At 33.9% G+C, this 23893-nt stretch overlaps 10 protein-coding genes and 3 non-coding genes across 13 annotated transcripts; 8 read left to right on the top strand and 5 right to left on the bottom strand.

The window, feature by feature from the left end:
* Nucleotides 1–121: 121 nt before the first annotated feature.
* On the bottom strand, nucleotides 122–1494 carry NAEGRDRAFT_59504 (uncharacterized protein; the record flags this gene model as incomplete). The annotated part of the gene is made up of 1 exon (XM_002671139.1): nucleotides 122–1494. The coding sequence occupies one exon, from the start codon at nucleotides 1492–1494 to the stop codon at nucleotides 169–171; it is 1326 nt and encodes a 441-aa protein (XP_002671185.1). The 3' UTR covers nucleotides 122–168.
* Nucleotides 1495–2816: 1322 nt separating this feature from the next.
* On the top strand, nucleotides 2817–3902 carry NAEGRDRAFT_73748 (uncharacterized protein; the record flags this gene model as incomplete). Its single annotated transcript, XM_002671206.1, has 1 exon — nucleotides 2817–3902. The coding sequence occupies one exon, from the start codon at nucleotides 2817–2819 to the stop codon at nucleotides 3900–3902; it is 1086 nt and encodes a 361-aa protein (XP_002671252.1).
* A 371-nt stretch (nucleotides 3903–4273) lies between these two features.
* NAEGRDRAFT_t659 lies at nucleotides 4274–4345 on the top strand. Its single transcript has one exon. It is a non-coding gene; the product is annotated as a tRNA-Pro (tRNA).
* Nucleotides 4346–5683: 1338 nt separating this feature from the next.
* On the top strand, nucleotides 5684–7923 carry NAEGRDRAFT_81599 (uncharacterized protein). Its single transcript, XM_002671205.1, has 3 exons — nucleotides 5684–6069; nucleotides 6120–6817; nucleotides 6864–7923. The coding sequence occupies exons 1-3, from the start codon at nucleotides 5780–5782 to the stop codon at nucleotides 7871–7873; spliced, it is 1998 nt and encodes a 665-aa protein (XP_002671251.1). The 5' UTR covers nucleotides 5684–5779; the 3' UTR covers nucleotides 7874–7923.
* A 35-nt stretch (nucleotides 7924–7958) lies between these two features.
* NAEGRDRAFT_73746 (uncharacterized protein) lies at nucleotides 7959–8849 on the bottom strand (the record flags this gene model as incomplete). The annotated part of the gene is made up of 1 exon (XM_002671138.1): nucleotides 7959–8849. The coding sequence occupies one exon, from the start codon at nucleotides 8847–8849 to the stop codon at nucleotides 7959–7961; it is 891 nt and encodes a 296-aa protein (XP_002671184.1).
* Nucleotides 8850–11019: 2170 nt separating this feature from the next.
* Nucleotides 11020–12345, top strand: NAEGRDRAFT_73745 (uncharacterized protein; the record flags this gene model as incomplete). Its single annotated transcript, XM_002671204.1, has 1 exon — nucleotides 11020–12345. The coding sequence occupies one exon, from the start codon at nucleotides 11020–11022 to the stop codon at nucleotides 12343–12345; it is 1326 nt and encodes a 441-aa protein (XP_002671250.1).
* Nucleotides 12346–14041: 1696 nt separating this feature from the next.
* Nucleotides 14042–16592, top strand: NAEGRDRAFT_59502 (uncharacterized protein). Its single transcript, XM_002671203.1, has one exon. It carries the CDS (start codon nucleotides 14309–14311, stop codon nucleotides 16562–16564), a length of 2256 nt encoding a protein of 751 aa, XP_002671249.1. The 5' UTR covers nucleotides 14042–14308; the 3' UTR covers nucleotides 16565–16592.
* Nucleotides 16587–17282, bottom strand: NAEGRDRAFT_73743 (uncharacterized protein; the record flags this gene model as incomplete). The annotated part of the gene is made up of 1 exon (XM_002671137.1): nucleotides 16587–17282. The coding sequence occupies one exon, from the start codon at nucleotides 17280–17282 to the stop codon at nucleotides 16587–16589; it is 696 nt and encodes a 231-aa protein (XP_002671183.1).
* A 203-nt stretch (nucleotides 17283–17485) lies between these two features.
* On the bottom strand, nucleotides 17486–18289 carry NAEGRDRAFT_73742 (uncharacterized protein; the record flags this gene model as incomplete). Its single annotated transcript, XM_002671136.1, has 1 exon — nucleotides 17486–18289. The coding sequence occupies one exon, from the start codon at nucleotides 18287–18289 to the stop codon at nucleotides 17486–17488; it is 804 nt and encodes a 267-aa protein (XP_002671182.1).
* Nucleotides 18290–18796: 507 nt separating this feature from the next.
* Nucleotides 18797–18867, top strand: NAEGRDRAFT_t660. The gene has a single exon. It is a non-coding gene; the product is annotated as a tRNA-Asp (tRNA).
* A 760-nt stretch (nucleotides 18868–19627) lies between these two features.
* NAEGRDRAFT_73741 (uncharacterized protein) lies at nucleotides 19628–22723 on the top strand (the record flags this gene model as incomplete). Its single annotated transcript, XM_002671202.1, has 1 exon — nucleotides 19628–22723. The coding sequence occupies one exon, from the start codon at nucleotides 19628–19630 to the stop codon at nucleotides 22721–22723; it is 3096 nt and encodes a 1031-aa protein (XP_002671248.1).
* Nucleotides 22724–22827: 104 nt separating this feature from the next.
* NAEGRDRAFT_t661 lies at nucleotides 22828–22908 on the top strand. The gene has a single exon. It is a non-coding gene; the product is annotated as a tRNA-Ser (tRNA).
* A 5-nt stretch (nucleotides 22909–22913) lies between these two features.
* On the bottom strand, nucleotides 22914–23702 carry NAEGRDRAFT_73740 (uncharacterized protein; the record flags this gene model as incomplete). The annotated part of the gene is made up of 1 exon (XM_002671135.1): nucleotides 22914–23702. One exon carries the CDS (start codon nucleotides 23700–23702, stop codon nucleotides 22914–22916), a length of 789 nt encoding a protein of 262 aa, XP_002671181.1.
* Between the last annotated feature and the right edge of the window lie 191 nt (nucleotides 23703–23893).

Raw genomic sequence — 23893 nt, 5'->3', positions numbered from 1 at the left:
ATATGAAATGCTAGGACCAGTGAGAAAACAGAAGATATTTTGCGGGCGCTAATTTGCACGCAATTAGTGCCACCCCAACTTGGACCATTCGCGAATTAATGAGAAACACAACATGTACAAAGCGAAAAACTACGGTAGCTGTTTACTGTGTGTTACATGTTTATGTTGTTAAAGAGAGTCCATCAACGAGCTAACTCGATTATCATCACTATACGAATTCTTACACTTATTGATTTCATCTATTTCTTCCTGTGAAAATTTGTTCGTTTGCCATGGCACTTTAGAGCTCACACGAGTGAACATTCTAAATGCAACTAGACCTGAGCTCTTGATTTTTGCTAAATTATACTCTTTCTGTTCCAACATTCGTACATAATTTGCATATTCAACCATAGTATCAGAAACGGGACCTTCGGAAGGTGAAGTTCTTCCACCAATTTGTTGAGAAACAACACCTGAAATCTTTGTTCCTAATGATTTGAAAATTGACTCTTTCTTTTTCATTCCAGCAAAGTCAAGTGAAATTGCTTGAGCTAGTTCAGTTCCACATAACATGCCATTATTCAAACTTCTAAAAAAGGGCATCCCAAAGGCTGCATCACCAACCAAACAATAAGTTGGTCCACCTGATTTTGAGCATTTCACAAATGTATTACTTGCATAGGCTGCCAATTTGGTTGTCGTGATTTTTATGGAGCTCATCTCTGCATTTTCATCACATGCCTTCTTTCGAATAGCGATCCAAGTTTCTACTGCATTTCTTACTTCATCAGGGAGCTCATGTCTGTTTTTATCAAACATGAGTGGGTTTTTGAAAGTGGCATTCTTGATTTGATTACCCAATTCTTCATCTACAAAGAATTGTAAGGTGACTGGAGTGTTTCCTTCCTTATTGACCTTTCCAATAAGTTCAAAGACTATAAATCCAATCAGTTTCATGGTTGGGTAGCCGAACATGACTGTATTTAGAGATTTGGTTTGCCCAATGGCTTCATATTTCACCTCAACGAGAGTGTGGAAATGTTTCGTATACTCCAATTCGCCTCCACAAACAGCCCCTCTCACTGTACTATGAGAACCATCAGCCCCAATAATAAATCTTGCATTAGGAAACATGCTTTCAATAGATTTCATGTCATTCACATTGAAATTTTTAAAAATTTCAATATTCAATTCTTTACAAAGATTCGACAAAGTTTGCTCAATTCTATTCGTCCTAATTTTCGTATTTTCAGTAACTTCTTTTCTGAAATTGTTTAAAGTAGGATGAGCAACATGTCCTTCCAAAGATTTATGATGCAAAACAACCACATGACTTCTTTTATATTCTTCATGTTTCTCCAAGATTCGAATATTTAACTTGGGATTTAAAAGTTTAATTTGACAACTAGTCCACAATCCGACTGGACCAGCACCAACAACAACAATATCAATTGTTGAGTTGGTGTCTTCTAAAGAGGAGGATGTAGTTGTGGTTGGTTGATTTGCTATCATTTTTTAAGTTTATTGTTATTCGAAACAATGTGGCCAATAGCCATCAACACGGATAATTAAAGAAGGAAGTTTGAACTTTTACCCTGTTTTTTAAATATGCTTTCTGATTAGTTTCTAATTTTCTGTTGAATAAGGGTTGCAGTGGAAGAAAACAAAGTGAATTATTTTCAAGTGTTTCATATCTAATTGGACTTCATGGAGATGTCTTGTTGAGTAATTGTTAAGTCAGAGTTTAGAGGTGGTGATAAAGTAGTTGTTTGAAAGGGAAATTCATTGAATGTGTATTCAACACCATTGCTTTATGGAAAGCCATTTTTCACATTCAACAAACACTGCAAGATGAACATTACAAAATATTGAATATTATCTTTTATCTCCAACTACATTAAATCATGTTAATATTTCCTTGTTTATTAAGTTTCAAAAAATATGAAATATCTCCAAGAAGTTCATTTCTTACTCAAAAAAATAGAAAACAATTCAAATTCTTCCTAATCGTCATCTCCCTATATATTTCCAACAATTTCAATTCAACTCCCTATCAAATGCAACCACTCAATGTTCAAATATCTAACTATTTAATTACTCTTCAAGTTGAGATGCAAGATTCCATTCAAAGTATTAAGGAAAAAATTGTTCATCAGCAGCTGAAACCAAATATTTCCTCCTCCGATCAAATTAAATTATTTCATGATGGTCGATTGTTGGAAAATACAAAAACTATAACCGATTACAATATCGAACCAAATTCCTTATTAAGTTGCCAACATAAATGCATTATTCAATTTTTTGTAAGAACTTTGACTGGAAAAGCGATTAGTATTGAAATGGATCGGGATGAATCGATTAGAAGAGTAAAGGAAATAATTTTCGAGAAGGAGGGTTATCGAATTGAGCAGCAAATGCTAATTTATGTTGGAATGCATTTGGAAAATGATAAACGATTATCAGAATATTCATTTCTGAAAGATTCACCTATCTTTCTGGTCATTAAATTAAACCTTTAACCTTTAATTGGATTATATTAAATAATATTAAATTATTAAACATTTAATAATTATTCCGATTACAACAATAATGAACTTTTCAAAAAAATCAAAAAAAAAATGAACACTGAACTATCAAACAGCTTTTTCCATGCTGCTAGCTTTGATTCTGAGTGTATGTATTTTCGTGATCAAAATATTTGATCGCAATCATCATAATCATCATCATGAAATATTCTTCATCAAAATACTAAAATTATTATTGCAGATTTACCACTCAATTCCTCTGGTACTATGTTGTTTTATTGCCAATTTACTAATTTTCAATTTAAAACAATGTTCGGAGGAGAGAGGTATATTTATTTTGTAGATCAGAATAATGATATTGTTTATTTTGGGCATGGCGAAGGTGATTGTTGTAAATTGGAATTATCACGATTGACTGGCAATAATCAATTGATTGCTGAAAAAACCGTGTCCTTGAAACTTTTGAAAATTAATTTCAAAAAGCACCATCCAGATTTTATACCAAATGAATATTATAGAAATGTTGATTCAATTTATATAGTTGATGTAAATGGAACAAGAGTTTTGAGAATTGATTCTGCCGAGAATCCAGAGGGCCATATGTATCAATTAAACATTAGGATTAAGGAAGTAATGAGTGGACCTCTGGCAAATCAATTTTTAATTATCAACGACAGGAACGAATTGTGGGAATTGAGCAAAAAAGAAACTCCTGTGAAAATTGAGATACCAAATGATACTGTTATTAGATGTGGAGGTTGTTGGAATGGTGGATTTTTAATTGTTGATAGAGAGAATAAGATTTACGCTCAAGATCTGGGCAATCACATTAGATCAGGATTAGGTTATTCAGATTATGACTCCAATTTGAACCATTTATCAACTTTCCTAGAAAAAAAACACACAATAGACAAAGTTAAAGGAGGTTACTATCATGTTATACTTAGAACCAAAGAGAACAAGATATTTTGTTGTGGTTATGACAATATGCATCAAGCAACATTTGGATTGAAGGAGGATAGTTCAGATCATAATAATTTAACTGAATGCCCTCTAGATTTAGGAGAAGTTATTGAAATAGGAGGATTTTCAAGAGGAGAGTATTTTCTCAATAGTAAGAATGATGTATTTTGTATTGGTGAAATGTTTGCTGATTTTCCTGAAAAACCATTTCCAAAATTTCCATTCGTACAGAAGTTTAATTTAGATGAATTGAGCTCACTTGCTGGAGTTGGCCCATTGAAATTTAATGATGTTTTGAACAGTGGATGGCAATGCTGTTTTTTCCACAATTCGCACAAGACAATGACCAAACATTCAAGAACAAAGGAGAAATTAATCGAAAGTGCCAGAAATTCAAAGCTAGTTGATGTATCAATAGTCTTCGACGATTAAAATTGTAAAATAAAATAGTATTAAATATGCAATAGATTGATGCGCAATAATATCAGGTTTAATTTCTTGAGGTTCACGAGTTTTGATGATTAAGTTCTGTAGTGAATACGAAAGTACGGTGCTAGTCAAACCGACACTTACTTTTGATTAGTCATGTTCAAAATATAGCTTCTTTGTCCATTCGATTTTTCACACTAATTAATCAATTAAGGAATGAGAGCAGAAATGCTGCAATCGTCTCATCCTCAATGACAAACAAGTTGAATATTTGGGTTGACAACAAGACTTGCAATAAATATCTAAAGAGATAAGGTATCAAAAATAAGGATATAATACTACATTGAGAAATAAATTCTTCATATTTCATGTAAGGGACCATGGTCTAGTGGTATGATTATAGCTTTGGGTGCGAGAGGCCGTGGGTTCGATTCCCACTGGTCCCCTTCTGTTTTATATTGTGACAAAACTTTTGGTTTGACTTCATTTAATTAAGGTCATATGACCCTCCCTCAATGTTTAAATATACGGGGTAAAGTTTGAATTACTTTCGTTTTTTCATTTATTCATAAAAATTAAGGTACAAATCCGCATGTTCACTCCATCAATCATTTTTATCAGTCTTCTAGAGAAGGTACGATACTACTCTTATGAGGTTAAAGTTTATGATCCAAATGAACCACTAATAGTTTTTGTCAGTACGATAGTACATTTGCACTCTAACACTGCTCTAGAAACATTGTTGATCTACTATAAGATACTACTCAACCAACAAAAAGGGGAATGTCGCATTTTTCAATGTGGCAAACACTAACATACCTTAATGTGAAGCAGGGGTTGCGCAGTAGGTATGTTAGTGTTTGCCACATTGAAAGTGGTCAAAGGGGGTAGACTCAAGTTCTACTGCGCAAGCTTCGTGGGTTCAAATCCCACCTTCTGCAGATTTTACTTCTTTTTCTTTTCCCTTACTGCCATTACCTTATTTTTCAACTGAAATATTTTACCTCATATGTTAAGTTTACGATACGAAAAAATCCCTCTCTCATTTCTTCTATTTAAAAAGATAATTAGCAATGGTGACAACTACCACTAATTGCTTCTTAAAAATCCAGTGTTGAATATTTAGGACTTTTTCTCTTTAGATCTCTGTAGATTTGATGAGCTTGTGAGATTTAGATTGAGGATAATAGACACTGTCTTCCAGTGACTGGAAAGAACGTCCTTGATTTCCACCTCAACCTTTGAATCTTGTAATGAAAATGTCTCTAAATAGAAAATGTGTGGTAAAAGCAAAAAAGACTACAGCACCACAGGTTCCCAAGTTGTCTCCAACCTCAGTACTGATGTGGCTCGACGATGCTTAACTTCTCAAATCGGACGGGATGAGGTGCATTCATCGTGATATGGCCGTAGCCATTCATAACCCTAAAACAATGAATCTAAAGAATATTGATAATCTTAACACTGTGTAATTGTATTGTATTAATAGTATAGGATTTATCCTCACTCAAAAATCTCATGCTCCCTCTCTAAAGTCTCAACTAAAGAGCGGGTTTTTTCTTACCGTTAGACACATTGGCGCTATAAGCGTTGAACAATTTCGCTATAAGCGTGCCTACCGCACTATTGAATACCAACACCCACAAGTGCGCCACCATTTCAATGATAGTCACAACATCAAATGACTTGCAGTCGCAATTGAATCTCTTCTAGATGGAAGAAAATTGTACGTGCTTGAGATTCTCTCCACTAAAATTAAAAACACAACAGAAAAAAACAAGCGAATTGTTATCCACTCAACTTTTAGGTCTTCCTATCAATTTGAAATTTGAATAATAATAGTGGATAATACACAATCATCTTTGTATATAGAACACAACATGTCGGCAAACAATGAATTAGTTGTTGATGTGGTGGAAGTTAAAGCACAACAACAAGAAATTAAGGAAGATAAGAAACAACCACAAACGGAAAGAAAATCAAGAAATCCTTTCAAGAGAAAGAAGAAACAAGAAGAAGAAAAGAAAGATTCCGAGGAAATTCCTGATGAAAGAGAACCAAATCTTACATTTAAAGACGGTTTTACAATTTATAAAATTATAGGATGGAATTGGATATTAGTATTCTTGGGAAGCATCGGAGCTATGGGTACTGGTGTGATTCCAATTAGGTATGTAATTATACTAACATTCCGATTGTTAATATTGTTGAATCTAATAGTTTCCAATTTGTTATGGGAGATTTAATCAATGTCTTTTCACCAACACGTGCAGATGGATCAACTGTTACTCCAGAGCAACAAAAGGCCGAAATTGGAGTCTATGCTTCATACTTTGCCATTATTGCAGCTGCTGCTTGCATTGCCAATTTCATGTCTCAATTCTTCTTGAACTGGGCCAGTGAAAGAATTGGTGTTGCTATTAGAAGTGCTTACTTTGATTCATTGACAGTTCAAGAGATGGGCTTCTTTGATATTAAGAAGGTTGGTGCATTGACCATTACACTTTCAGAAGATATCACTCGTATTCAAGAAATTTATTCTGTCAAAATGGCTACTTTACTTCAAAACTTGGCACAATTTTTGATTGGTGTCATTCTTGCCTTGACATCAGGATGGCAAATGGCCCTTGTCATGATGAGTACTACACCATTGATGATTCTAGGTGTAGTGTTCCTCGGGGGTATTATCAGAAAGTTAACTTTGGCAATTAATAAGGCCAACGATCATAGTGCCTCCATTGCTACTGAAGTGATGGGAGCTATGAGAACTGTAAGATCAATGGCCGGAGAAGAAAAGGAAAGAGTCAGATACAAGAAGGACTTGACCAAGATGTATTTGGCTGGTATTGGTAAAGCTGTTGCTCAAGGTTCTACTTTTGGTATTTTGGTTGGTATCTTGTGGGGTACTACTGCTTTGGGTATGTTTTTTAATTATTTCAAATTAGCTCAATAATTTTATTTTAGCTTTCTGGTATGGTGGAGGTCTTGTTGTTGAAGGAACCATGAATATCGGATCTATGCTCAAGGTTTTCGGTTTAACCTTGTTTGCTATTATTGGTATTTCACAAGCTGGTTCATTCTTCCCTGATTATGGTAAGGCCATGGTTTCTCAAAAGACTGTCTTGAAGTTGTTGAAGAGAAAGCCAGCTATTATTTTCAAGGGAGGTAAAACTCTTGATAGTATCATTGGTAATGTCAGATTTGAAAATGTTGACTTTATTTATCCATCACGTCCAAATGTTACTGTCTTGAAGGAATTCAGTTTGGATATTAAGGCCGGTCAAGCTGTTGCTTTGGTTGGTCCATCTGGTTCAGGTAAATCAACAATTGTTGGTTTATTGGAAAGATTCTACGATCCAGCTAAGGGTAAGGTTTATCTTGATGGTGTTGATATTGCCGAAATCGATCCAATGTGGCTCCACAAGAATATTGGTATTGTCACTCAAGAACCTGTATTGTTTGCTACCAGCATTTACAAGAATATTGCATATGCTATTGGTGAAGAAAATACTACAATGGAAAAGGTTATTGAAGCTGCCAAATCTGCCAACTGTCACAGTTTCATTATGGACTTGCCAGATGGATACAATACTTTATTGGGTGAACGTGGTGTCTCACTCTCAGGTGGTCAAAAGCAACGTGTCTGTATTGCTCGTGCCTTGTTGCAAGATCCAAAGCTTCTCTTGTTGGATGAAGCCACATCTGCATTGGATACTGAATCTGAAGCTCTCGTTCAAGCTGCTTTGGACTTGTTGATGAAGGGAAGAACAACTATTTGTATTGCTCACAGATTGTCCACTGTTAGAAATTCTGACAAGATTTGCGTCTTGGCTAAGGGTATTTTGAAAGAAACTGGTACCCATGCTGAATTGATGGCCATTGAACATGGTATCTATAAGAATTTGGCCGAAAGACAAATGTTGTTCTCCAATGAACATGGAGATGTCGAAGCTACCATGGAAGTTTTGCAATAATTGTAAATATTTCAATTTTGAAGAGTTTAATAAAATCTAATTTAACACATATGTAGATGTCTTAATGATGCGAAATACTAATTCCTTAGTCAACCTTCTTATTCTTCAGATATAATGTTTCATCAAAATTAAATCTCTTTGGTTTGAAAATCAATGCCACTAAATATGGAAGAATGAGGAATGGCATTGATATTAAACACCAATATGATGGAATTTCATGTTGATAACCATTTCCTACAGTTAAGGTTACCACAACCGAAGCAATCCAACCTGAGAAAACTCCACAACCAACCACAATGTTATTTCCCAAGAAATCACGAAAACCAATTGATCTTCTAAAGAAATGTGGAATAATTGTAATGGCCAACCAAACGAACCAATTGGCAGAGGAATAATTCCACATTGGATGATAAGGGAACATCCAAAATAAATGATTTGGACCTTGATAACTACACAATTTGGAATCAACATTGTGGACATGAACTCCGAAAATAATGGCAGGATCTACAGGCGTATGATTGTGAGCTATCTCTGGTTTACCAAATCCAAACATGTTATTATACCCCATAACCAAAGAAATGGTAGCAACAATCAAAGTGATCCAAGCCAATGTCAAACTCAACTTGAAAGCCAATTTCCCTTTTTTAGAATTATGCAAAATCCAGTAATTGTGAACAACAGGTTGAAGCCACACAAGAAAATGGGCAACTAAAGAGAAGAAAACATTTGGGCTTTCCAACAAGGACTGTACACATCTACCCTCAGTTCCCTCCATATTTTCCAATCCAACTCTATATTGAATATGTTGCAAAAGTTCCATCAATGTATATGTGAAATATAAGAGAAATTGAGAGAACATTCTTGTGGATCCAACTTGATTAGTAGAATACAATTTGTAGAATCTTCTAAACTGATCGGCACTCATCAAGGCTCCAATGAGTGCAAACCATCCGGATGTACTTTGAGACCAACACATGATTTGTAACTTGGCGAATTTAATAAGTAAATAATTAAATGATTTTAATGATTTTAATGATGAAAAGTTTGCAATGAAAACGTCTGCACTTGAGTGTTCGTTTGTTTGTCTCGTTTTTATTTACTTGTTTTTTTCACATACTTGTGTGTGGAGATTCAATCTACAGCAGCATAGATGAACTTTTGCCTTGAAAAAATTACAAGTTGGTCTTCAACCAGTCATCCTCTCATTGGTATCGTAATCTTGGGACCAAATTGGAGATTCACACAAGTTCTTGGTATGGAATTGAATATTCCACATTGTTATAATGAGGGGAGAAAAGAGCTCCTTTCGGTCATGAAAAGATTCAGTAAGAATTTTGCCAAGCTTACTTTTCAATTGAACAAAGTTCAGAATCCAGTAGTACAACTTCTGTTAAGCAAGATGCCAAAATGCAAGAATGCCCAGATTCTTTCATCATTTCTGAACTTTATCATTTCTAATAACTGCCACTAACAAAATTCACCAACCCTTTATCAATTTACAGTTAATTTTCAACAACCTTGCAGTTACCTACCTACCTACCTCTCTCTGTAGATAATGCAGTTCTTATACAATAGTAAGTCGTCGACAACGAATCCTATTGTAATACTTTCTATTATCATCTTGTAAGATGAGTTGCGTGCTTTGGTGAGGCAACTTTGTTTGGATAACAAGCTCCTAAACATCTTTCGGATTTTTCAGAGTATTCTACTAGGTAATAAGTGTTAACTTATTATTTGTGCGTATCCATTTTTGAGCTGACTTGGTAGCTCATCATTAGTTTGGTCAAGTCAATTGGACCATTCGCTTTACAATCATTTACTGTTTTTTCAAGATAAATGTTGTATTAACTGTAAATCCAATTTAATTGTAAAAAACATTCAAGAATTTCTTGCCTAAAATGTAACATTGCTTCTCACAGTCTTTCCTTTCGGCAAGTACTTTAAAGTTTTCAGATAAGGTTTCTAATAAATATCCACGGCAAATCATCTAGATTGTAATCTCAATCATCTTCCTATATCCTCAACTACAGTAACCAAGACGAAACTAATCATTTTAAATCCAATTTCGTTCCATCCCTAATTGTAAATGTTTGTTAAAAAGCCGATAGGAAGAATAACTGCAAACGCGTGAACTGTTAGCACAACCAACTGCATATCTTATCTTCTTACTGTCAAGTGCCAAACTATTTCATTGGAATTTCACATTGACTTGATATTAAACATGTAACAATTATTACATGTATTGGATGAGATCTTTCTGTACTGGAATTAGCTTGAGGTTACAAAACAACAATAAGATTTTCAAAAGGAAATACTTTAATTCGGATCAGTTCTATCAAAGTAAACAACATCCCAAATTGACCAAGTGAACCCTTCAAATCGCACAACAATTAAGAAATTCAAACCTTGCGCAAGATTATATGCGATGGGACCTATGAAAGTTGCTTTTTATTTATCAAACAGAGATGACAAGTATCACGCATACAGTTACTGGAAGAGCATGTTTTATCACAACCAGTCAATTTGACCACCTCCAACATAATACAACACAGTTTCACATCTATTCTTCTGTTCATTATGTTATTTCATGTTTATTTTATGTTTATTCTTTAAATTCATCTTGAAACCAACCTTTCCAATAACTTTAACCGAAACAATTACCACGTGGACAATGTCCAACCAACATAACAAAAGATAAAAATCCAATGAGGATGTAATAATTGTGTCAGATGTGCACATTATCTACTAAAACAACACTGTCCCTCAAGAGAGTTACAACTTTTTATGCAATGCGAGCATTCAGTTTGGAACCTTCGTTAAATTAGTTTCCAACAAAGATGGACTAACTTTCTACAAACATGACAATTAGCCAAAAACAAGGTTCCACTTGTCTTTAACTGCATGCTCTGATAACGTTATTCATTATGCGATTATATCCTATTGCGCAACCTATCATGACATTTGCACTCCTTGATTGGTATTGCAGTTTGACATTTCATAGACCATTTAAACAAAGATTACGACGATTGTTTATCAAGTAACATCCAACACAGCAACAACATTGCGACAACACACAGGCCGACACATAAAAACCTTTATGACAGACTTTCAGATAGTTTCCAACACAGCAACACAAACAAAACAAAATGTCACTAACAACTTCCTCAACAACTACTTCTAGTAATACCACCACTATACCTGAAAGATACAACTCCAGTAACATGACTCTTCCGGCTCTAACATCCTCAACATCACCCATGTCCACTACAAGTCAACTGCCACCACCAGCAAGTTTTAAATATTTTAATTCAAATACTTCAAACCAACTGTTGGCTACTACTAATTCAGATATGATGATGAATAGAGCAGCACATCAAATGGATGGGTTTAGTCAGGATTCTAACATGTTTTCCAATAATAGAAAACTGCTTTCTGCTTCTCCAGTTTCTGTTTTGCCAAATTTGAAAGAATTTTTACAGGAAACTTATTCTTCATATCCATCTCATACTAATACCCAGAACAACACAGCAACTCCACATGTATCAATGCATTCAAATCAAAGACAAGTTTCTGATGATAATGTTTCTCACATTTCGTCTCAACGAAAGTACGAAACTTATTCGAATACTGTATCATATCCATGTAGAACTGCAGTAGATTCACCAAATGGATTCTTTGCATGTTTACAATCATCCACAAACTCTAGAAATAACTCACGTCCACAATATCAACATGCTCCACATACACCAACAATAGTAGCAGATCAAAATCTTTCCCCTCTATTCGAAAGAATTTCTCAGTTGGAGAAACAGCTGGAAAGGCAATCTGTAATGATAATCGATTTGGAAAGAGAAAATAATTCACTGAGGTATCAAATTAATGAATCTGAAAAGAGGTTAAACAGTGCAGTTTCTAATAGTCATGTTTTGCATTCGAATGCATGTGCTGATCTTCCACCAAATCCAGAACCAATCAAAACCAGAGCAAGAAATAATGTTGTAAAGAAGAGAAGAGAATCACCAACACATGAATACAATGTTTCATCTCCAGTTTCGAATGGCTCATCCTATGAGAAACCAAGCAAGTCTTCAAAACTTAGCAGCAAACAAACAAGTGTTTCTTCCTCAAATGGTACTTCATTCTCCATTGTGGATGAATCAGAAAAAGATCATACCAAGTCTCAGAAACCAGTTGGTGATTTGGACGATTTCTCTGTCAAGTGGAAAGGTAAAACTTATGTCTTGATTGATGCATTCAAGAATCGAACTCAGATTTTGAATTATTTCGTGCCACTCTTCCAGAACAAGTATCCAGAAAAGAGTTGTAAATTGGTTCTCTGTAATGAAGATTACAAAGCTCTCTTTAAAGAAAATTTCAATCGATCAAATTCAGAGAAGAAACATGCTTGGAGAGTTTCCATATTTACTATCGAGTTTTACAATTTTGTTAAAAGTCAACAAGTTGACAATTAAATATTTTCATTCCAAATTCTCATTTACGAATCAATTATATGAATGAATCAATTATTGAGATATGATGCTCAATGATACAATCAACATACAACTTGGCATGCTTTGATTTTGGAAGTTGCTTGATGTATTTGATTATTCGTTTGTTTTTAGGAAGTTGTTTCACTTGGGAGAGAGTAGCTACTAATTTCATAATTGTTCTTCTTTTGTAGAAAAGTCACGTCTTGTCATCATGTGTTATCATGAGAGATACTTGGAATGGCTCGGTTGTATCCTTATTCATGTTTGTTTTGAATACAACTCGGATTATCATCAATATTCCAGATTAATATTATTCCCCTGAAATGTAGTGTAATAACATTAATCAACTACCCTTCATCATCACTCTACAAAAATCAAGTCTCATCAAATCGCTCCACATCAATAATGTTGTACTGTAGATTATATTAATAATTATTATTATTATTACTAAAGGTCCCACTTGGACGTTTATTTAAAACCCTTTAATATCTAGTAGGGATTCTTTCAAAAGAATGTTATTGTGTAATGATAAAATTCAATCTTTAATTCTCCAAAAATAATTTAGTTTTGTTGTTCGACCTTCTTTGGCTTGTTGGCAAAGTAGAGACCGGCAAGGACGTACCAAGAGAAGAAGTAAATGATAGCCTATTTGATGATAATTTCCATTAAAATAATAAAATAGTAATAATTAAAAATTCGTGATGGTCATCGGATGATGATAAAAATTAATTTTTTGGTAATTTTATGAGTACGTACATATTCCTTCTTTCCGTTTTCAGCCCAGATCTTAGCTGGAGTGTATGGATTCAAATATTTAGCATATTTTCCAACAGGAGAAGCAGCAACAACCTTGCTCAAACTACTAATAATTTCCTTTGCGCCCATTTTTTTAAATTTTTGTGCAATTTACAATGACAAGAAAAATCGCATTTTTAAGCAAGCTTCCTCAGGATGAAGTAAAAGAGAATTTGGTCCTTCATCTTCTTTGTTAAAGGGTATCTTGAATCATATCTTGCTTCTTTAAAAAATATGGGGAATCTTCGCTCTTTAAGTGTGGATGAATACAGTGAGAAATATATTTCCAAGTGGACAAGATCATAATTGTCAACAGAATTACAATCTTCAACGCCTTAATAAATATACAAGTCCCTCTATTTTAAAATTCCGCGAATTATTATTGTACACCTTATAACACTTGATTCAATTTGGTCATAAACTCATCCCAAGTTGGAAGGCTGAATTGTAGAAATCAGCCAGCCAGAACTGTTGGTTATCCTGAGCCATTAGAATCTCAAAATAAGCGATTCCAAAATGAAACAAGAAAATGAACAATTCCATCTGGTTGTATCCAACCACACACGGAAGGGGCATACCAATATTGAAAATTGTACTACTATTATTTAATAAGGTCCAAACAATTTCCCACAGAAGAAATCAACCCAATAACAGCCTCTCAGATTGCTTAATGAAAAAAGGGTGGCCAAGTTGCCTGACTCTTCTGTAAAAACAACCATCGCTCTTTTTCTTCACTGTAATTAAGGTCAGATTAGGGAAACAGTGCTCTTGTTCGTTTTGCTCGTTTTTTTCCAATAAGATTTGGTGAATAGCACAAAAGGCTCTCCATGGGAGAGGCTTTGCTTGTGGTCCATCAAACTCTGGTTAAAAAAACTTCATCAAAAAAAAATTAATTAATTACCCACTCGAGAATAAGTTATTCTTCCGCAACAAGAATTTGAAAAGCCTTCGTACGAAAACCTGTTGTTGTCGTTTGAATAATTATTAACAACAAACCATCATCATTTCTCATCAATTTATCATCCTTTCTCTTATTCCTTTATATTCCGGTAGATCTTTTTCACTCCTTCTTGTCAATCTTCATCCCTTTATCATCAACTAGTTGTAAATTTACACAAGATACAGTATTTCAAATATAAACAAGATAAATATGAGTTCTAATAATCATAACTCAAATGACTTCAATAACTTTACAAATATTATTAACGGTTTAACTTCACCTGGCACTTTTAACGATTTTCAAAATGACGAATATGTAGTAGGAAACCAATCATCTCATCAACAACAAGAAGATTCATCCAGATATCAAGTTTTTGATCAACAGACTTTTGAAGAAGATAATAATAATAGTGGTACACATGTTCATGACAATGCCTCTGATGACAGTTATGAAATGGAAGAACATCCGGGCATGTCAGATGAAGCTCTTGCAAAATTGAGACAAAGTCGTCAAGACATGAAAGTTAGAAGAGGTAGAAAAATCAAATATGAAAATTCTATATGTCTAGAATGTGAAGAGAATAACCATAAATCACAAGGAGGAATTTGGTGTTACGAACTGGATCATCACAAGAATAATAAGAGAGCTCCAAAATATGTGAATTGTGATGAATGTCACAAGTTAGTTTCAGGACCAAAGTATACGAGACATTTAAACAAGTGTGCACCTTCTGGAGCCTCCACAACCCAATCTACAACTTCTACCAATATTACTTCTAATACTGTTGCCCAAACACAAAACATTTCCCAAGGACTCAATAATGTGCTTCCACTCTCTGGTGCAATAGTGAGTTTAGCCTACGATGGTGCAGCCATTTCCAACAACACAAAACAAGAAAATAGAAATGATACTCAATCAAATGGATCCATCACTATCAACAATCAACAAAATAATCAACAGTCGAAACCTCGCGTCATCCTTGGAAATCCATCACAGTTTAATCAAAATAATATGATGCCAAATAATAATGTGATGAACGTACCGAATAATGTTGGAGCTCCAACATTTGTTATTATGCCAAATCCAGCATCAAACCCTTCTAACAATAATGCTTCCTTCCTTCAACAATATCAAGCAGCCAATATGTTAAATATGATCAATGGAATGAATTTACAACAAGTTTCATCAATGAGTCAAGCACCACTCTCACCAAAGAGTAATAATAGTTCCAACAGTATTCCTACCATAGTAATTCCTCAACAAAACAATTCCGCTCTTCAACAACAACAATTATTCAATGTTATGAATAGGCTCAGTCCACAAAATAACTATCCTACTTCTCCAAAACAACAACTTGTACAAATTGCCCCAGGAACATTTGGAATGCAACCAATGGGTTCCCAAAATGTTGGTTATCCATTCAATACAAATCCTAATCAACAATCACAACAACAAATTATCATCACAAATACAAATAATAGAAGTACTTCTCCAGGAGGACGTGTTCTGGATCCAAATCAAGCACATCAAACAAGAGGAATGAATGCAATTTCTCCTTCATTACTAGTTTCTGCTCCAATATCTCCAAATCAACAACAAAATCAACAACCTCAACAATATACCAAAATTATAATACCTAATAATCCAAACTCTCCTCTCCAACCTCAACAACAAGGTAATATTTTCCAACCATACATAGAGCCTCAACCACAAACTAGTTACCTCTCTGCTTCATCCTTTAGCAATAACGTTTCTCCATCTTACTCTCAACAACTCTCACCAAATCAACAAGGATGGCAATCTTTCCAAGATGGATCACCATCTCTTTCCCCCGGAGGAACAAGCTCAACTCAAAATTCTCAAAAGAAGAGAAAAAGAGGAGGTTCTAATGCAGGCTCTAATCAAGGTGCTAGTGCTTCAGAGTCTGATTTTGTAGAAATTAGAGATGATCTTATTAAGAAACTTTCAGAAGAGAATGATGAAGGTGTTTATTCTCTAAGACTCTATAATGAAACTACAAGGCAATATACAGTCCTAATGTCAACAATTCACAAGCCAGTTAAACAATTATGTTCAAGTAAGAAGAGAAAAAAGTTGAACCAAATCCTTGCTCCAGTTCTTTCAAAATTTGGTGTTGATGCAGAAACATTAATACAAATCAAGGAAGTTAGAGCACTTATTAAGAGTAATAGAAAACCATCTTCGTATGCTAATGCAAACAATGATAACGATTCAGACTCTTCTGAGGATAGAAATAATCAACCTGCAGTTTCTCAAGTAAATCCATCTCAAATCACAGGCTCCATGATGGGTATACTTAATGAAATACCCATAATTAATGAACCAACAAATGATTACAATAATTATTACAGACAAAAAGAAAGTGAGGACGAAACCCAACTAGATTTTGGAATAATGCAAGGCTCATTCTTACAAAGTCTCAATGATCCTAATTCACACAACTAGTTCACAATAAATCATTATTGATTTAGAACTTGAATGGTTTTTTATCTTTCAAATGCTTTTCGTCATCATCAATTATCTTTCTAGCTCTCTTAATTTCTTTTAATTGTCCTTTCAGAATTGTTTTTGGAACAGGTTTTTGTAAGTTAAAGTTTCTTTCATCCAAATGAATATCCATTGTTCTTCTAGTCTTTGCAACTTTTGACTTCTTTTCTGGCATTCTTGGATCATCGTCATTATCATATTTTGAAAATTCCTGTTCTTGATCAAAATCAATTCCTTGACTAGCCTTTTCCATTACATCCATAAATTTCAATAATTTAATTGCCTTTTTCAAGTCAGGTGAAGCTTTCTTTTTCTTTGGCTCTTCAACATTTGAAGGAGTAAACTTTCTATTCAAATCTTTGAATTTTTTGGCAGTCTCCAATGTTTGGTCTCTCTTTCTGAATAATTTGCTCATATTTCTATTTTGTTTTTCTCCAATTGTTCTTTTTGAATTGTTATTATTATTTACATCATTGAATTGTTCCGAATTATTTTCTTCAATTTTTAAATTAATATTATTATTATTCACTTCATCATTATTGTTATTTGCTTGCTCCGAGGATGATTTTATCACACAATTGGTACTAAATGATTTTATTCCGTAATAATAATTTTGTAGGTTCTTGATTGAATGAAAATTTAATTGTTTCCTAACAGTCACTAATTGTTTGAACATTTTTTTGAGTTTTTTCAAAAGCAACTTAATTGAAAAATCATCTTCATTACAATTTAATTGTTATTGTCATATATATAGTTGTAAAACAACTTGAAATTCTTTCTAATGTTTTAAAATATTAAGAAAGATGATAATTGTGAAAGGTTTGGGGGGTGAAATTGTAATTAAGAACTTGAGATAATTTGATTTATATAAAAGAAATATTAAACCAATCGACATGAGGATGGTGGAGGACAAACCATTGGAATGTCAAATGCCTTTTCGTCAACATTTAATGACATGTCATAAAATTGAGTAGTTTTTGAAACAGTTCCATAAATATTCACTTCAAAAACATAGTCACCAATGAACCAACAATATTCCTTATTTAATCCCTCAACAGATTGTGTCCATGCATAGGCTCCTGAATAATTTGCATTCGTTTCCTTTCGTTCAGTCCCATACTTTCTAGCAATTCTCATTGCAATATTCGATTCTTCAAGTAATTTACCAGGTGGAGTACAGAAACCTTTCTTCCAATCTGCCTTACTTGTCTTGGTACAGAAACATTCTTGATTCCACATGTGAACATAATTATAGGTCAACCCATCCAATTCATTTCTATAGGAATAAACTGAAGTATTCGAACCAGCATTAGTATTGAGCACATCTGAACGAGCTCTAAAGTTTTCCAAATCATTCATCAAAACCCAATCAGAATAATAAGTGCTACTACTAGTATTATGAAGAACAGCCAATTGGAAAACTCGTGATTTAATCGAAACTTTTGGAGGTAAACAACAATAATCCAATGAGGATGGACCAACACTATTCGAATTTCCAACAGTATAAACTTGTTTAAACTTTGGGTGGAAGGTCATAATTGAATTTGGCATGATTGAAGTCATGACCAAGTCAAATTGTTTGTGGAGATTGTTGAGGTCAATTGTGTTTGCGTGCACTAATTGATTGAATGAAGAGGTGCAGCAAAGGAATAGAATGAAAAACACTGAAATTGTTCGAGACATTTTTTTTAATGGTGTGATTGAGTTATTGAATGAGGATAAAAAAGGAAACTTTGGAGCGCTATTTTCCTCGCTCCATTTACGGATATTTTTTAAAAAGGAAAGTCTAATTTGAAACTATTGTTGGTGGTTGATTGAATTCATCCAACAACAATTTTAGCCAAATGAGTATCCAAATAATATTTACAATATTAATGTAATTTTCCTATTTACATGTTTTTACTCAAGTAAATTGATTCGTGAACGAATTAAATTCTACTCCCCATGTAAAATTTAAATATTTGGGACGAACTTGTTTCTAATACATTAAGCAAGGCATTAATCTCAAAAATAAAAATTTTAAGAAATTAAACACATCACAAGACTACCACTAGATCACTTATTCAAAATAACTTCAAAAAGTTCCTTCAATTTCACTCGATATTGGTTAATTACTAACATTTTCAAAAAGCTACCACCTGTTGGAAAATACTAGATTAGGATCACACTTCCTATTTAGAACATGTGAAATCGGGTGTGGTATAGTGGTAGCATTCCAGACTGTCACTCTGGCGACCCGGGTTCAATTCCCGGCACTCGAGATAAATTTTTTACTCAGTCCTTTCTTTTTACATATTTACAGTTTGACTACAAAGTAGTATTGCATCCAATCTAACACATGCTCATTTTTTTCTTTCTGATAATTAGAAACTATTGAGAAAATAGCCTCAGGTTAGTGACATGTGTGTTTATCCTTAAAAAATACTCAAAAAATTTCAAAAATATTATTTCCGTTAAGTTACAAGGTCCTTTATCTTAACTTATTTGACAATGATTCCACTAAGGAGATTTGAAGTTATCTCCTTTCATTTTTTCAGTTGTGTGAGATTTATGATCTCATTGTAAACTGTTTGGCAATTTCATGTACTAGAACTAAACAACCACAAAAAAATGTCAACAAAAAACCAGAAACAAAACTCAAGTATTTCAACTGCAACATTTCCACTTTATCAATCATTTAATCATTCACTTGTTAACCGTTCAGATGTCTCTTTGACAACCTCCTCTTCAATTGAGCTAATTTCGACCAACATTTCAACAAGGAATGCATTAGAGGAACAAGATTCGAATACTACCCACATTGTAAAGATCAATGATTGGGAATGGAATAGAAAACAAACTAAACCGTGGTTATGTGGAATTAGAACTAGCAGATTTCCATCCAATTACATCTCAACAACAAAGGTAAGTTAAATTAGGTTAATTTCACTAACAGAACCAAAGTACACGTGGTGGAATTTCCCATTTCTTAACCTATTTCATCAATGTAGAAGAGTTGGAACATTGTACTTTATTTTTCAAATGATTATTTCACTAATTCCAGGAGTGACCTCAATTCCACCTGCATTAATTGTTCTCCCTGTCATTTTCATTATATGTGTGAATATGCTGAGAGAGGGAGGTGAAGATTTTCTCAGATTTTTAAATGATAGAAAGGTCAACCAAGCCAACACATTGGTTTTGAGAGAAGAACAATTTGTTAAAATAGAAACTGGTAAAGTAAGAGTTGGTGACATTGTTCAAGTTGATCAAGGACAAATATTCCCAGCAGACTTGATTCTCATTGGTTCAAGTCAGGAAGATTCATGTTGTAAAATAGAGACCTCTAATTTGGATGGTGAAACATCTCTCAAATCAAGATTTCCTCCAACACTCTCAAAACTTTTTAATAATGTGGCAAGTTTGAAGGGGTTGGGTGGCATTATTAAGTGTCAAGAACCAAATGAATCTCTGAACAAATTTATTGGATCAATTACTGTGGATGGTCATGAACAAGTTCCACTTTTTCATCAGAATCTTCTCTTGAAAGGATGTAAGCTCTCCACAGAGATTGCCTATGGAATTGTAATCTATACTGGAAAGGACACAAAATCATTGAAAAATATGAATAGGACTAGTGTTAAATTCAGTCTTGTGAACAAAATGTTGAACATTATGGTGGGAATCATGTTTGGTATTCAAATGATTTGTTGCCTCTCATTTACTGCTGTTAAATCTTATTATGAATTCAGGGAACGAACAGAATTTTATTTGGGAAATAGAGAGAGGACAATATCGGATGGATCCTTTGTTGTGTTGGCATTCTTATCTCACATTATTATGTTTGCCCATTTGATTCCAGTTTCTTTATTGGTTTCGTTCGAGTTGGTAAAAATGGTTCAAGCTTGGTTTATTTCAATGGATAATGAACTAGTTGCATTTTCAAACCTGATTGAGGAACCTGAAAAGAAACAATTAGTTTCTTCAGTAGCCATTTCCAGTGATTTGAATTGTGATCTTGCAAAAATTGACATGATCTTCTCTGACAAGACAGGAACGCTCACTGAAAATTCAATGATTTTCAAAAAGTGTTGTGCAGGATTAGATTTAATATTTGATGACATGCTCGAAAGAGGAAGTATTGGTGAGTGGGTCAGAAACAATCTACAAAACAGCTATCAAGATCAATTATTCTTGGTAATGAACACTCTGCTTTCGATGAGTTTGTGTCACAATGTTTCATTGAGGAAGATAAGGAAAGATAATGAGGATGAGGTTTTTTATGAGGGAGAGAGTATTGATGAGGTGGCTCTTGTATTGGGGGCAATGAACAACCAGTTTGAGTTGAAATACTTCTCAGAAAAGAAAACTATTCTCTCCATTTTTGGAAAGGAATATTCTTTTGAAAGAATTGCAGAAATTCCATTCTCACCAAAGAGGAAACGAATGTCAACACTCTTTAAATTATCATTAGAGTTTTTAAATGATTTCCCAATATATTATCATATTGCAACTGAGAAATATGGGATAGCTCCAGACGAAAGTGGTCAACTTGTTATTTGCTTTTCGAAAGGTGCCGATTCATTTTTATATCCATTGCTTGCAACCAAAAACTTTGAGGAAAATTATGAAAAGATTAATGTGCAATCTTCACAATTTGCAAGCGAGGGTTTGAGAACTCTCTTATTTTGTTTCAAATTTGTGGATTCCAATGAGGCCATCAATTGGTTGACCAATTACAATTCAGTTCAGTCATTCATTTCAAAATCTAGAAAAGAAGCTATTGAAAATTGCGAAAGCCAATTAGAAAAAGATCTGGAAATCGTTGGTTGTACTGCTGTAGAAGACACACTTCAAGATCAAGTTCCAGAGACAATATCCTTTTTAATTGAGGCAGGAATTCATGTTTGGATGTTGACAGGAGACAAAAGAGAGACTGCATTTAAAATAGCTGGTATTGCAGGTTTAATACATGAACATTCTCAAGTATTCACTCTTGATGGAGATTTAGGTTCCATAACAAGTAACGAAGAGGGTGATGTGAAAGTTTGTGAGATTTTAACATTGATTCAAAGTCTCTCTTCAGAAAACCAAAAGGAGATTGTACTTGTTTTAGATGGACATGCATTTACATTTTGTTCATCTAGCCGAAACTTTGAATCCTTGGTGTCAAAGTGCAAAACAGTTGTTTTTTGCAGATCAACACCAAAGCAAAAATCACAACTTGTACATTTTGCAAAAATCAAACTTGGAAAGAGAATTCTTTCTATTGGAGATGGTATTAATGATGTACCAATGATTCAGCAAGCGAATGTTGGAGTTGGAATAATTGGAAAGGAAGGTAATCAAGCCAAAATGTCATCTGACTTTGCCATTCCAAAATTTAGAATGCTTAAAAGGTTACTAGTTGTCCATGGAAGATATTCATACAAAAGAATTGCCGATTTCATTCATTATTACATTTATATCAATTTAGGAATTGTTTTCATTCAAATTATTTATGCATTCTTTGTTCAATTTTCAGGTCAATCATTGAATGAGGATTTTGTAACCATTCTTTCAACTCTATTCTTTATGCAATTGAATCCTCTGTCTTTTGGAATTTTTGAGAAGGATATCTCAGAAAAGTATTTGGAAGATGCAAAACATGGACCAATTCTCTACAAACTCCTGAGGAAGGAAAATATCTTTAACCTGTACACATTTGTCAAGTGGATTGGTGGTGGAATGCTTCACATGACCATAATTTTCTTCCTTTGCATGTATTCTACTGATTCATGTTTATTCACCAATGGGAAAGATGATGGATTTTGGGTTAAGGTTGTATTAGTCACCTCATGCTCATTCCTTGTGGTGCACTTGAAGAGTTTTTTAGAGTTTCAATTTGTTAGGTTACACCATTTCACTTTTTTGCAGTTCTTGTTTGTCTGGGCACTTTCTATGGATTCAATTGGATATATGCTAGTGAAACTTCACCTTTATTTCAGATTTGGTTTGAATCTGCCAAATCTCCACTATTCTGGTTTATTCACTTGTTGTGTGTCGTGTCGTGTCTTGGAATTGATTTTGCTCTCCATTCCCTTAAACAAGTTTTCTTTCCAGACTATTATCAACTCGTTAAAAGAACTCCCACTTTAAATATCTAATTAAAAATTCCACATTGTTCTCCAAGTCATATAATTGCTGATGAATCAAAATTAAGAAAATCAGGATCATAAAAAATGAATTCACGATAATGTGAAGTTGAGGTGGCCGAGTGGTTAAGGCGCCAGCCTGCTAAGTTGGTGGAGAAATCCGCGTGGGTTCGAATCCCATCCTCAACGTTTTTTTATTTCTTTATATTTACTACATTCTTTTGTTCTTGCAGTAATTTTTCCCAAGCTGGATATTTATCCCCATACTTATCCTTAAATTTTTCAACTAGCTCAATAGCCTCAATGTGATAGCCCAAAATAAGCATTGCTCTAACAGCCCTAGTTGTTAGGAACAACAATTCATTGGTTAATGATTTTTCAAAATAGGAGAGAAATTGATAATTTTGTAAGGCCTCTTCAAATCGTCCAGCTTTGAGATGAACCAAAAACTTTACAACAATAAGGTCAACATGAGATGGTATTCTTGAATAGTACTCCAATTGATCTAATAACACTGTTGAATCCAATATATCAGGAGCTTCATTGCGGCTTTGATATTTAACTCTGGGCAGTAATTGAGGGAAAAATTTGAAATCCTTGATTCTTAAGTGTGGTTTCTTATTCTTGAAAATTTCGAACAATTCAATACGCTTCAAATCTTCCACTCTTGAAGGAGAGTAAGCATTTGCCAAGATATTCAAACATTGATCAGTACAAGAGATGTCATTAGTGACGATCAGTTTGATATAGGGAATATATGGATTATTAGGAGCTCTCTTACTCTCTTCTTCTAATACCCTTAACATTGAACCGTCTTGAGAATTTCTAATAAACTCTTTAAAGATGTTATACATGCCACCTAAATGTATTGGAAGATCTGTTTCCAAATCGTGGTACCAATCAAATTCATCCTCAGAATAGACCCTCTCTAAAATATCTGTCCATGACTTGTCGATATCTCCTTCAGATGGTGTGGAATACATTTGTTTCACAACTGGATACAATTCAATAAATCTATGTATCAATCATCTGTTGTATATTGTAATTGTACCTTCTTTTGAATTTCCAAACAGATTAAACTAACCATGCACATGAGTTTTTCTCTTGTTGTCACTTGTTCGACATTTACAAAGTCGATCAGTATTAGTTCAGTCAATACTGAATAATAATTCAC

The sequence above is a fragment of the Naegleria gruberi genome (assembly GCF_000004985.1).
Source record: "Naegleria gruberi genomic scaffold NAEGRscaffold_63, whole genome shotgun sequence".
Classification (NCBI taxonomy): Eukaryota; Heterolobosea; class Eutetramitea; order Acrasida; family Naegleriidae; genus Naegleria; species Naegleria gruberi.
This window is presented reverse-complemented; position numbering and strand designations above follow the sequence as displayed.